This window comes from Tetrao urogallus (genome assembly GCF_951394365.1).
Source record: "Tetrao urogallus genome assembly, chromosome: 17".
Classification (NCBI taxonomy): Eukaryota; Metazoa; Chordata; class Aves; order Galliformes; family Phasianidae; genus Tetrao; species Tetrao urogallus.
In genome coordinates, this window is record NC_136830.1 from 1,097,743 (window position 1) to 1,111,977 (window position 14,235).

Sequence of the window (14,235 nt, forward strand, 5' to 3'; positions counted from 1 at the left end):
GTCCCTCTCCATTAGCCTTAGGAAAAGGAAACAGCTGAAGTGGTATATGCTTCTTCTGTGTTCTGTAAAACATGCACCTTACTTGAAAAAAGTTCTTGTGGAATTCAGACATTCAGGTGGATCAGAACACTGCACATACTAACACAGATTTACGACGTGCATCAGGTTAGTTTACTAACGATCAATCTACTGTGTACACTTCTTGGAGAATCTCATATTCACTCAAATAATCCTTTTATTCTCCATCACCACTAATTTGCTCTTGTGGAACACCATCAGAAAATGAGGCACTGGTAAGGAAAGGCCTTGTCTTGTCTGGAATCTACCTGAAGGACCGCAGTCTCTAGCAGGATGGCAAATAATTTCAGTAATGGGCCCTTGCAGAACACATTCATTACTTTCTTCATTTGTGAAGTTGTTCAGGGGAACAGTTACTGCAATTTGGAGAACACAAACCCAAGAAATAGAAATGAACCAAGTTCTGAAGATGCATTAATCAGCAGAAATCTAACAGAAGAATACTTCAGAGCAACAGAAGGAACAATGAAAAATCTTTATTAGCTTCATTCAAACTACCTGACTTCAGCATGAAGCTGAAAAAAGGCAACAGGACATCTCCACTATTTTATCTCCGAGAAAAGCAAAGTGCAAGAGTCAGTATTTAGGGAACATTGATTCCCCAGGCTTTTCCAACTGTGTTAGGACTCCTCCAGACCCCAACAACCAGCATGTACTGTAAGAGGCATAAGGTGCCCTCAGAAATTCAAATACCATTTCTAACCAGAAAAAGTCCTTTCCAGGAAATATCTGAAGTATTAGAAATGTTCAGTAGTACAAGAAGAGAAAGGGAGCTGTCTGAAAGCACACTTAAAATAAATAACACCACCATCAGAGGAAACAAAGAACACTCTCAAAATGTGTACAAATACCAGACATTCCTACAATAGGTAAATGAATGTATGATTCTCAGAACTTATGGTACAGGTTGCACTAGAACATACTTATGCTGCACTCAGCTTGGTGGTTGACCTTGTGCCTTGGTCACTCCCCATTGCATTAAACATCTCACTACAGAGAGCCTCTCAAATGTGGCTTAATCACCTGCTCTTAACACAGACATCACTGGGCAGACTTCCACTGGTAAGGTCCATGTGACAAAGTACCTCCAGCTCTGTTATTGTGGCCACCAAAAGGAGATTTCTTTGCAAAAACTGAACATGTATGGTATTTTATTCCAAATAAAACTAATATAAAAAAGATCCTATGCGCAGGATATGGTGAACAACAGATTAATACATCAGAGTTCTACCTTACCGTAAGCAACCAGAAGTGTTCTTGAAGACAGTTGTCCACTCAGCATCGCGAGGCTTCGAGTCCTCGTTGGGCTCACTCTCCCAGCCAGAATGGGGTATAATCACCTCGTTGGTGAGCGTCTGCAGGCCATGGTTGATGATGACCATCTTCAGGGGCTCATAGGAAGACAAATTCCATAGAGTGCCTTCAGGAGGAAAAGTGATTTTTAAACAAATAACAAGGCAATAATAATGACTTTTAATTTCTAGATTACATAGAACCACTAAGTTTACAGAGAATCGCTAGAAAGCTATATGATAAAACTAGTAAGACATTCAGTAAAACCCCTCGATGAGAGGTCAGAGGAAGCACACAGCCGAGTGAACGCTCCACAGTTGCTGCAATGGAAGAATTTCCACAGTGTGGAAGCACTTACCAAGATACGGATATTGTTCAATTTATTAAGTCTCACGACAGAGTACATAAACACAATGTGCTACTGGAGATTGATGGGGCACTCCTGATATACGCAAATTTTGATATTGTTAAGTCTGGCTATACCTCAAAAAGCAAAAATTGATCCAGTGAAGCAGACAGGTCTTAAAAGCAAGTCTTAAAAACATGGCTGAATTTATGGAGGGTCATTGATCTTACACTTATTCTCCGCACAAGACAGTATTTCACTCAAGACTCCTCTCTATTATTTACTTCCACATCTTGCTGTCAGAGGCAATATCTGCGTTCCAATCACCACGTGCCATAGGCATACAATTCCCTGAAGAAGCAGCTACTCAGAACTGCCCTGCCACCTTCCCATTCTTGCCTCACTTAGGAGCTCAAGTAGAAAGATGTCAAGCATGAAAATGACACAACAGCCTTACACCTGTAAAAACATCCCATTTTAGATACAGGATGCAAATTTCCAGCAGACCTGCATTGCTGTGCAGACAGTTCAGGCTTATGAAGGACTGGAAAAGATTTGCTTTAGAGAGAACTCTCAGCACAGTGCAGCCCGGCGGTGCTGAGCAACAAGCAGTAGCGACACTTGGAGGCAGCCAGGTCTCACTGTTGACTTCCAAGCACTGTGAAGACCAGCAAAAATTCCAATAAACTGAATGGAAAAGCATTCCCCAGAGGTGATGGGATGCCTTTTCTAAGTGAATTTGAGCACCTTACTGTATGAGCTGTAGATATTTGCCTCTAAGTGTGTATCTGAAACAACACACAAAAGAAAAACAAAGGTACAACCTGCTGCTTCCCTCCCTTTCAATCCGGCTATAAACCTACTAGGAAAAAGATTTTGAACCCATCACTTGTCAACTGTGTAAGAAATCCACGGTCTCACCAAAGCCCCCAGTGAGCGCACAGCAGGTCGTGGAACGCAGCCTAGCAACGCGCACAGCCAGCACCGCCAGCACAGGCAGGAGGAGCTGCTGCCGTGGGAGCAATCCTTCACAGCCACGGCAAGACGTGTCCAACACCAAATGTCCTTCTCTCAGACCAGAGCATTATCCGTATAGGGTCATGACAAGCACCGTGTGGAAAAGGAATTTTATCTCCATCCGAGTAGCAAGTGGCACTTCTATGATAAGCTCAGGGGCCGGCGATTAGCAGAGTCTCTGAAGTCTCACACTGTGTTGTCTCCATTTCAAAGTGCTCTTTACAAAATCCAGGCATCCGTTCAGACCGAGGAGATGAGAGAACAGGATGAACACAGTGTGTCTTCGCTTTGCATCTTTTTAGAAGATGATACAAAACACTGCTTTTTTGAACTACTTATTTTTTACTTCATTATTCACAGATACACCAATAGGCCCTTAAATGCATGGCTGGCTCAGAACTTCTCAAAGTCAAACACAAAATGAGAACACCCAGCACTGGACGAGACGGATACGTCCCAGAAAGCTAAACAGGATAAAGTAGGGCTCCTCCACTGGGTTGTGGGTGAAGCATTTGGTATTTGCAATGCTCAAAAAACAGCAGCAAAAGAAGATGGCAACAATTGAGGAACCGGCACAGTGTTCAGGGACACCACGTTTCTTCTCTTTTGAAAAGGTGAAGTTTTAAAAACTGACAGCCCTTTGTATTTAAGAGCTCCAACCTTAAACACACAAATTTCTCTTGCATCTGAAATGAGATTCTGCCCTTTCCGCTTTCTTGAAGAAGTGACAAAAATTTGTTGTCTGTATCATGAGACTACAAAGGCAAATTTCAGTGCTTAAGAACCACCAGGCAGACTTAAAAAGACAAAAATACCTACAAAACTTCCACAAGCTCCAATTACAGAGACTATTCAGAAGTTTTTCAGTGCTCAAAAAATCTTTGTCTCATTTTCACACTTAGAGATTTATGTTTAAATTTCGGTACCCCCAACCCAGATCTATACAATAAAGTTGTCATCTCCGTATTCCCCCTCTTCTACATCCTCATTCTCCAGTAGTTACTCCAAGAGATTAAATCCAGCTGGGTTCCAGCAGTGTTCTCACTGCACTGTAGAAATGACACATCACAACTGTGCCAACCTACAGCCAAGACAGGTGAATCCCACTAACTGACACCATCCAGGCCAACAGAGCCCCACGAGCCTATGAAAGCATCTCCTACACTCACCCGGAATTCTTACTAAAACTTTGAATACAATTTGTGCAATAAAACTGTCAGAAGCAGATGTATTTTGACTGTCAATCTCCTTGTCCTCAAATGCCTGCTGGACTGAAGCTGTGCAGAAAGCCTTTCCTCTGAGGAAACAAACCTCAGCTGGCACGTGTGCCTTTTTCTCACCTCTCAAATGTTTCACAGAAAATACCAACAAACTAAGAAGAACGACAAAACATGGTCTTATGAAAAATACATTGCAGAAACCTCTTCAAATTAGTCAGAAATGTCAAAACACATTTTTGTGGTTGCATGGGGGGAAAACCAAAGGAATTTGCCTGTTGAACAGCATTTAGCGAAGGAAAATGTACAGCATGTGACGGAAAGATAGCTCTAGATAAGACGAGGGAGCCCTGGGGTTCCAGAGCCAGGGAAAAAGGGCAGATTTGAGGCTGACTATGGGGAAAACATCCCACAGAAGGGGTACAGCTTTTGTGATTCACAGTTATGAAATAAGAGATGTAAATCCCAGCATCCTTTCAGGGAACAAATCACACAGTAAAGACACAGACAGGGACAGCCACGAAAACTTAAACAGCAAATCTTATCAGGCTGTAGATTTTAACAGTGAGAAAATCAGAATGAAAAGAAACAACTGCAAATTTGACATGCACCTTGTAAGAATCCTTCCCTGCCTCTGTTGGCATAACATAGCAATGAGCTAACAAGCTAGAAACACTGCTTTTAAAACTTTTGTAATCAATTCAACCAAATAGCGCTCGAGAGAAATGAAGTCAACGCAGCAGCGTAAAGGAAGTTATCTGTATTTTCCACATGCTTTCACAAGGATCTGCTTTTTTTTGGACCAGAGACTGGAAGAATTTTAGGGCTCAATAATGAACTGCGTTTCAGAAGACAATCACAATCATGATCAACTCTTCATTATGTTCTTAAGCACTATGTGCAGAGTACTTACATATTTCTAACTGCAGTCATTACCTCCACTTTTGCAGCATGTTAGGCAGGGACAACAGCTACACATCTTTATTGCGAAAATACTGATTGTCATAAAAATATCTCAGAAGTTCTATAAGCTATAAACATAGCTACACAACGTATGCCATATTAGACGTGATTAGGGCCATAGGCAATTTCCTAGATCTCTGCCTCCTTGGAGCTAACTGCACAAAGATTTCTAAAGAAGTCGTGCTGGAGTACCAACGATGCTACTGCCTTCCAAAATCCAAGGCAAATCTTAGACTGCTGTGCTTGCTTATTTACAAAAATCCACCGTCACCACGAAATTAGCTCAAATGAAGAGTAAAACCACCTTCTTATGGTCTGTACCGAATGAAGTGGGTCGTTCTTCTGACAGCCTTCTAACAGAAAATGGGATCTTCACGTTCAGGACAGCACAGTACTTCAAAGAGAAATTAGCACCATATCAGCTAACGGGATCTTAACACGTGAGGATGGCCAGCAGGTGTGAACACTGTGTGAGCTGATCCACCTGAAAGATTCTATTACAGTACTAGATCAAAATATACCCTTCACACAGCATTTCGAAGGTCAACCATTTGTCAATTAAAACCAGTCCAGCAATACACAGCATCAGAAAATTCATGTTCTGCACCACTTAGAATCTGCTCAATGCCGTTAAACAACAGAATTACTTTCAACTTTCTCACAAAGAGCAAAATTATTCATTAATGCTACCAACCTCTGATCACTTTTCTAAGAACGTAATAGAATTTTGGTCTTGCATATCTGATAGGAACATTTGCTCCGTGGAAAAAAACCCTTATCACTCAAGATAAAAAAATGCTTACAGCTTTCCCAATCAGAACAGATTTCTTTCCTTATCAGCTTAATCCTCATTTCCCCTTCAGTTATCATGAAAACGACCCACTGAGAATTCAGCAGCACCAGTGCCAAGACAAGAGAGGGATGGCAAGGGATGGTTCTGCAGAACATTTCTCACCACGACACGACTCATGACTTACTTATGGACACAAAAACAAGCTTTCCTTAGTGCAGTAGATGGAGCCAAGTAAGAAAAGTGAGATCTATGCTATTTTATGATTGCATCTTGAGTTTTGTGAGTACTTTTAAACGCTCCACGTATTTGTGTGACCTGGATGGACATCATGTTTCAATGCCATTTGCAGATAAATCAGGAACAGTTGGTAAGACAGCTGTGACATTAACCTAGAGGTTTCAACTCCACTTAAAAGTGTATTATCTGAAAGAGAAAAATGCTACAAACTTGCTCAATCTGACAGTAGTGCCATAGCAGTGTACTCAATCTGCTTCCGAACTCGCACATCGATATATTTAACTTAGGCTCTCCAAAAAGCATATTCTAGGCAACAGTCAAGCAAACGCACTTCTGACACACCAAGTCTCATGCACTCAGCACGAACACACACCCGATTCCCTCCTCGTGCTGCCCTGCAACTGCCTCTGCCCCTCCAGCGCACTGCTCTGGCTCTCTGCCCGTTAGCCGGTGAGCAGCCCCAGCTGGCTGCACCACTCACAGTGCTCTGCACAGCTGCGGCCACTGCATCACCACGTCAATGAGAGGCCCTGGAATCGCAGAGAAGCCCGGGACTCACAAAGCAGAGTGACACAGGATTCAGCCAGAAATCATCCCCAGTTGCAGAGCATGACCCGTGCAGTAACCCGCCACGCACCGCCGGTCCTGCGGGCAGGCAGTGCCCTGCAGCTGGAGAATCAAAAGACCGCATGGAAGCGCTCTGCATTTGGGCACCTGAATTATTTAAATCTTCAAAGTACTGAAATCTCTTTGGAAAGCAGGATTATTTCAGTCATCCACATCTGGGATAACCTGCTGGTGATGACGATTCAGCTTTCGGAAAGCAGTCAGAGCTGGGTTTAAAGGAACAGTAAAATGCAGGAAGTCAGCGTGCCCATGCCAACCTTGGCCACGCTGCCTTTTGGAGCTCATTTCTGGGTGGACGGTTCCACACCTTCAGCTGGGGTTCAAATGCTGGCTGCAAAGCACTCCAGCATCAGTTACAGAAGCATTGCTGGAATACTCTTCTCTTCTGTACGGATGCTTGAATGTCTCACACCGGATCTGGTGATGTCATTTTAGAAGTGGACTGAAGCCATTCCTGGTTAGGAGGAGATTAAATGCATATCATCTGTTGCTGGACATCTGCTTAGGTTAAGGCCTTCAATATTCCTGGTGCTTCTCAGGGAAGGGAAATAAAGAGCTTTAAATAGCAAAAAAGGAGTGGAACAAAAATACTATATTTAATTAGCAGGAGGTGCTGTCAAATAAAATTTATTTGAATTGCAAATCTAATAAATCAACTGGAAATGGAGGCAATCGCCATTTAGAATAAAAAGGAAAAACAACCAGTTTGTTTCTGCCATCTCAAAAGTGCCTGATTACCGCTTAGCACTATAATGATGTTCCTTCAGAGTAAATTACAGACTGGTTTCTCCTTTCTCAAATTTAAAGAAATAAATGTATTCCTTCCCAGCACTCCAGAAATGAGTTTTTGGTAAACTAGAACAGCAGATAAACAGAAACTCTTTTTTTTTTTTTTAAATTTAAATAAAGTCATCATACTAAATGAGCGCAACAAGTGTTATGTAAATACTACCTACAGAGCTTCCACATTAAGAGACAAAGCACACAGAGCAATCAAAGCAATGCATGCTACTGAAAGCTCTCCTCTACCAGCTGCACAGAAAAGGACTGGGAAAAAAAAACCCACCCACATTGTCTTTAGACCTGGTTTTCTAAGTATGTTATAAATGGCGGGAGAAGAACAGTTGGAACACCCAAAGTCACTGCTCCTCTCAGAGAATTACGATGACCAGTAAAAATCTGGACAGCTGCCATATTTTTGAGGCGATTATAGAATTACGATGTTTACTTCAAATGGCTTAATCCACATTTGCTATGGGGGCTGCTTGGACAGCCCTACACAGATAAGGTAGCTGAACAGTTTCAGTCCTAGATCCATTTTTTTGTGGCAAAATATTTTTTTCTGGCACCGAAATTCACTGCAGCTCCCCAGGTTTTCCCTCCTGCTTCTGAGAAAGAAAGAGAAATCCATCTCAATCCTCATGAGTTAAGGAAGGCTGAAGAACAATGTATTTCTCCATAGTTTAAGAGCTGACATACTTTTCCACCTTCTTCCACTTAATGGCTGAACTTTGAAACTTGGCATATACTTTATTACTCCTTTTGGACTATGTCCATAACTAAGTTCAAATAAAATAGGCTGAATAATGGAGTTCTAAGTGATTGAAAAATCCCTGGAAAGCATGCAAGAACTCAGTATCCTAAAGATATCATTCTCCCTTTCCCAATTGTAATGAACAACCCACACGTCCACTAGTGCATCTCCTCATTCTCAGCCACAGGCACGCAGTGATTTATACGTAGCCTCAGATCAGCACCAGGGTAGGACATGCTGCTGAGGAGACCAACCTATCAGTACAGAGTAGATGGGACACGGCAGCAGGATTGTTTCAGCAGAGATCAACTTGGAAAGTTTTAGATTAGCATATCTTACCTCATGATTATAACATATTGAGGGCAAGGGCAGTACAAATTACCTGTCAAAGGTATTGCTATAGCTCACAGCAATAGCTCACAGCATCATCTGAAGCTTCAGATGCTCAAGCACAAGCTACATCCAAGCAGCACCGTCAGTACTCAGGAAAACCAGCGTGCTACATCTACAGATGATCGTGCATTCCACCTAAAGGAGGCATAAGCCTCAGACTTTCTCACACCGCAGACATAGTACAGCTAAACAAACAGCTGCAGCCAGTGATCTAAATGCAACCTCTTCCTCTCCAGAAATCCTTGTTCTTGAAACTGGAAAGACTCCTCTGACGAGTAATTTATTAAAGAAACTACAGACACTGACCTGTAATTAGCTCTCTGACTTCCATGTCATTTGTTTTTCGCAAGAGTCTGATCAAAGCAGGGATCCCGTCACAGTTCTTTATAGCCACCTTGTTTTCGTTATCCTTGCCATAGGAGATGTTCCTGAGGGCCCCGCAGGCTTTGCGATGGACCTCTGGCTTTGGATGATCGAGCAGGCCCACCAGGATGGGGATCCCCTTAAGGTGCCTCACGTCCTTCTTGATTTTATCATTCTCGTAGCACAAGTGCTGCAAGTAGGCAGCGGCGTTAGACTTGACCGGGTCGATAGGGTGGCTGAGCATGGCGATGACTTCAGGGAGGTCAGGGTCCCTCCACCTGGGGTCCTTGCGAATGCTGTCAATAGACGGGGAGCGCTTCCCCAGGCGGTCGATGCTGGCCATGCTTCCTCGCTCTGGCTGCGCCAGCGGTGCTGCGTAGCTGCCATGGAGGTATGGGATCCTCTCTTCCACCATCTCTGTCTCAATGGGGTCATCGTAGCCCCTGTAAGAAGCAACAGTCCCGAGAGAAAGAAAGGAACAATTTATATAATTTAAACATTCTGTGCCTCCAAGTCAATATGGAGATTTCAGCTGTGATAAACCCTTTAATACCACAAACATCATCACGGACAACATATTCACATTTTCAAATGATTTATTTCTAACAACTTGAAAATTAATCATAGCTGAGCACTCAGGAGCGATGGGACTACAGCACGGCGTTTGTTTGGCTAGCAGTGAGACAATGACAGGAGCTGCACATCAAACAGATTGCTTTCACTTTGGTCACTTAGCAAAGCAATTATGTTAGCTCTGGATTACGTTTAGTAGGAAACACTGAGCTTCCTTAATGCATCACTGCAGCAACAAAGCAAAACACTGATTGAAAGAGTTCCAGGCTGGGCAGAAAGAGACCACAGCTCTCAGGAAGTAAGAGAAGATCCTGCACTTCCATTAGGACTCAGTGCTCACACAAATACAGTGTGTGTGAGCTGCACCCACTGTGAGCTGACACCTAAGCTGACACCCAGGAGATGGAGCAGAGGAAGCCTGCAGCTCACTTACAGTGACTGCCTGGTCCTGAGCAAAGTTTGCTTGTTCCTCATTGTTAGGTGTGAACGAGGGCAGCACAATGACCAGTGCTGGCAGTGAGGGGCAGCCCCATCCCGTGCCCCCAGGCTTGGCCTCGAAGCTCAGCCCTGCCTGAGGTGGAACACTGAGGGACCTATGGATCTGCACCAAACTTCCCATTTGCTCAATTGTTTTTTTACCTCAAACCCAGAAAATTCTTATTTTCATCCTGCCGTCCCACTGCTCTCATTGCACGTTAAGGTAAATTGACTTTTCACGTGCTAGGTTTATGTCTTCTTTTGCTGCTCAGTAAAGCTAACAGATGGGAAGAATTAAAAAAAAATATATTAAGGTTACTATTTAGAAAAGCCCTACAGAATTGAGAACAGCTCATCCTTTCCAACACGTCTCAAACATAAGTGCAGCACACGTACTCCCAGCTGCAAGCAGTTATTTGCCTTCCTCCCGACCAGCAGCAGCTCGGGCCTTCCTCCTTCTGCCCCTCCTGGACAGATGTCAGCTCCTACTTCAGCACTGCAGGTACGTAGTTTGAATTGCTACAAAATGATCTGTACAGACTTTTAAGCACTGCCTGATGTTACTGAAGTTGTGGATGTCATGCATAAGGAAATATAGAGCACTCAAACAAAACGGAGCTCACTGTTCCCCTAATGGGACTGCTAATTAAAGCAGACTCCGAGGAGAAGTGCAATTGAAGGCGGAGACTGAACTTAGCATTGGACAATTAATGCTTTTGATGTTAAAAGCACCTCTAGTGACTTCAAGTTACGTTAGCTGCTGTTCTAAGCACTGAGCTGAATGATGGGATAAAATGGGCCAGCATCCAGAACTCAGAATGCATCTGGAGAAGTCCTTGTATTGATGCAGCTATTTGTGTATGCATAATTCATTACCTGCTCTGCAGTGATTTACCATGTCTGGACAGAGCAGAACAAAGCTGCTTTCGTCATTCCAAGAAGAAAGTAACAACTTGAAAATATTTACATTTGTGCATGTACACAGGGCAGAAGTAATAACAAAGCCCCTAAGCTATATTTTGTTTATACATGAGCAAGTTTGGGACAACCAGCATTAAAACTATAACAAAAGCAAACACTTCTCATGCTCAGCCTCATATTAAATTCTTAATGACTGCGTGAAAGTATAAGATTAATAATTGCCCTGTGCACAGCTGCTGCTTGATGGGTACCTGCAGTTCTGCACTTCTCAGTCCTTGGAGCTGCCTAAACAGTAACCTTGTGCTACCTCAATTACATCTGCGTAATTAACGGTCTCTCTCCTACAAACCCATGCAATACACAAAGATAATTATCATCTTGGGATGCAGTTTTCTTCCATTACTGCCTTTGAACCCTTACAAACAGAACTGAACAGCTGATCCCAACTCCGTTACGCCGTTCTCCCCTGTGCCATACAAAGCTCTCCGGTTCCATTACATTTGCTGAAGTAAAACTTCACAATTAGGACTTCAAATGCTGCCAGGACCAGAGAGGGCATCACGTAACTCCTGTAGCAGCAATAACAAGGTTTTCATCCAGTTCCACTCCTCACATACACATCTCAGCCTGATTCTGCAGGGCCATGACTCCAGTAAGAACTGGCACACAGGTCTTTTCAGCTCACCAAGACAGTTACATTCAAACAGGACGAACAGCATCTCTCAAGGATTTTTAGAGAAAGGACGCACATAGGAAACACTACGGCTAAAACATTCCTGCACAGTCAGGTTCCACATACCTCCGTATGAAAACTGTGTTAAGAGCTCACCAACCACTGGTGAAAGCACAAGCTGCAAACCCAATGGCTTTATGAGGCAGCAAAGTGAACAGCTGGATACTTGGCCCTTCAAACACAGAATGAGTATCTAGAAACTCCAAGGTTCCAGCATGAACTAAAGGGCTATACAGGCAAGCTTGGTGGAAGTAAGTACCACACAATGGTTCATATGACTAAATACAGCAATCAAATAGAATAAAACACCACCACCCAGTCCACACTGAAATTAAGGACAAAAAAATCCTGAAGCATTTTGCAAGAGAAGGTCTAAACATCAACTGTCGCTCAGTAGCCTCAAAGACTACATGAAGACTGCCTGCCAAGAAGAAAGTAACTGGCACATCAGTGGCATGCAGAAGGAACACAAAGCCCTGGGCTGACCTGGCACTAAGGGATCCCTGCTCCTGGTGCTGGTGAGATGCTCTGGCCCACGTTAAGCCTCATCTCCTCTTCCGTAACAGGGGAGTTGAGGCCAGAAAAATGCACACCAGGCAAGGGGCAAGAAGCTGCAAGTATTATCAGGAGTTAAACAACATTATCAGGAGTTTCTGAAAGCAAACAAGTAAAATCAGAAACACATTTACAGCCAAGCAGTGAAGAAATCATCTGAGCCAGACTGAGAGGGCCAACTGAGGTTTTCCCCCTGCACTCCAGCTGAGCGCTCTCAGAAAGGCGAGCTGCTTGGCACAGGAGGAGCAGCGATGAGATCTTCACCAGGAGCAGCCCACTGTGTGCCAGGGCTGCTGACCGCGAGCATCTTGCCTTCCATCTCCTGCAGCACAACAGCTGAGACTGTGGGATGCTGTCGGTCTCACTAATCACCTGTCTCAGGGAATTGATCAAATCGTGTCCTAGCACAGATAAAATCCGGGAAAGCGCTTGCGGATTTATCATCTTACTTGTGGCTTCAGCACAGGCACGTTTGAGTAAACAGGTGAAGGATTTCCACATTTAATCCCCGTCAATTTATACAACAGCTACGCTCATCACAGCTTGCAGCTGGTGTCTGCTAGGATACAAGACCAGAAAAGCTTGGGATTTCAGGAGGGAGCCGTGTGTAATGGAGAAGAGATGCAAAGACTTTGCAGAAGGGGGTCCTACTTTTACCAGCCTCTGCTCCCTGATGGAAGGATGTGCAATGGGATTCAAAAGCTGGACTGAATTCCCTGTTCAGGCAAGTCTGAGTTAGCGGCCCTGTGTTTAAACCACTTCAAATCGCCTCGCCTCAAACCACCTAACAGCTACTAATGGATGAGCTGAGCCAGACTGCAGACTGCCACAAAAAGCTCAGCCATACATCTGTCTTCTGCTGTCTGCATCCATATCAACTAACCCATATCAAGTAAACTCTACAGAGCAGCCTGAGAAAACAACCATCAATGCTTTCCAAACCGATTGCGTTTTGGCCTCGCTCCATTCTGCCCAGCACATCTGTACACTTCTGCCCTGAACACTCCCCAGCATCCCATGGCTACGCTGTGGCATGACGTTTACATTTGGCTGCCAAACCAAAGAGGCTGATTTCCAGGGACAGACCTTTCCCCAGCCTTAAGGATGCCAGCCTACGTGCTGCTGGGGGGCCATACTCCATGCAAGAGGAGTTAGGCCAGAAATACTGACTGAAAATCTGCAAACATAAGACAAGCTGAAGTAGAATGTGAATAACAAACGTGTGATAGCAATACTCCTGTGCTGTCTCTGCATAACAAAAAGTAATCCTACAGTACCTTCACATAAAACCCGGCCCATTTCCCAGTGACAGCTGCTTAGATCATGAAATAACCAGCAACATGTACCATCAGTCCCTTAAATCAGGCTCCTGCCATAGAAAACTGAGCAGCAGAAAGCTTTTTTGCTGTTAATTCCATTAAAATTAAAAATTCACATCCTGTCTGGTCTGGAATACACAGTAGCAATAGCTGCTCCTGAGTTTTCAGGGAAAAATAAATCCCCTGGATTCTAGTACATGCACAAACCATAGAGATGTGCCATGGAAACAAATCATTGCAAAAGCAAAAGACTTGGTGTTGAGAGACGATGATTTAAAAAAAAAGATTAGTTATGACTGGCCATTTTCTCCTGCTCGTTTGTGTCAAATTCAAAGTAATGATCAAAAATACACAAATAATACTTGGGATGTCTTTTGGAAATGAAAAATATCCAGTATTTCCTGCTTCTCTTTTAAAAAGGGCTATATACAAAAAGCCTGGCAACACCATAAGACTATATATATTTAGAAACTATCATAAAAATGAGCATTATTTAATGAAGACAACCTACTCAGCGAAGAAAAAGGAACGTAAAAAAATAAAAAAGGGACTATGTAAAAGCCATCACGAATAAATCTGAGTACTATCAGATCAATATAATACACCCAAATGCCTTTTCTGCACCATAATTTGTTGTCCTCTTTCAGAATAAAATGCCTGTTACAGCAGAGACTCAGCGCAAAAGAAAACAAGAAGGAAACCCATCCACGTGCATGGAAGAGCAAACAGATGCAGTATCTGCACTTGTCTGGTCTGCAGATGCTGTGGAGACGACGATTCTTCCCAATTAAAAACA

At 43.4% G+C, this 14,235-nt stretch overlaps 1 protein-coding gene across 1 annotated transcript in view; it reads right to left on the reverse strand.

The window, feature by feature from the left end:
• The window catches only part of ARVCF (ARVCF delta catenin family member), a gene marked incomplete at both ends in the record, with an annotated part of 132,349 nt that overhangs the window by 48,598 nt on the left and 69,516 nt on the right, over positions 1-14,235 (reverse strand). Inside the window, 2 exons of the mRNA XM_079543922.1 lie at positions 1,315-1,498; positions 8,805-9,304. Coding sequence (XP_079400048.1) covers positions 1,315-1,498; positions 8,805-9,304 — 684 coding nt within the window. The remainder of the gene's footprint in view (positions 1-1,314; positions 1,499-8,804; positions 9,305-14,235) is intronic.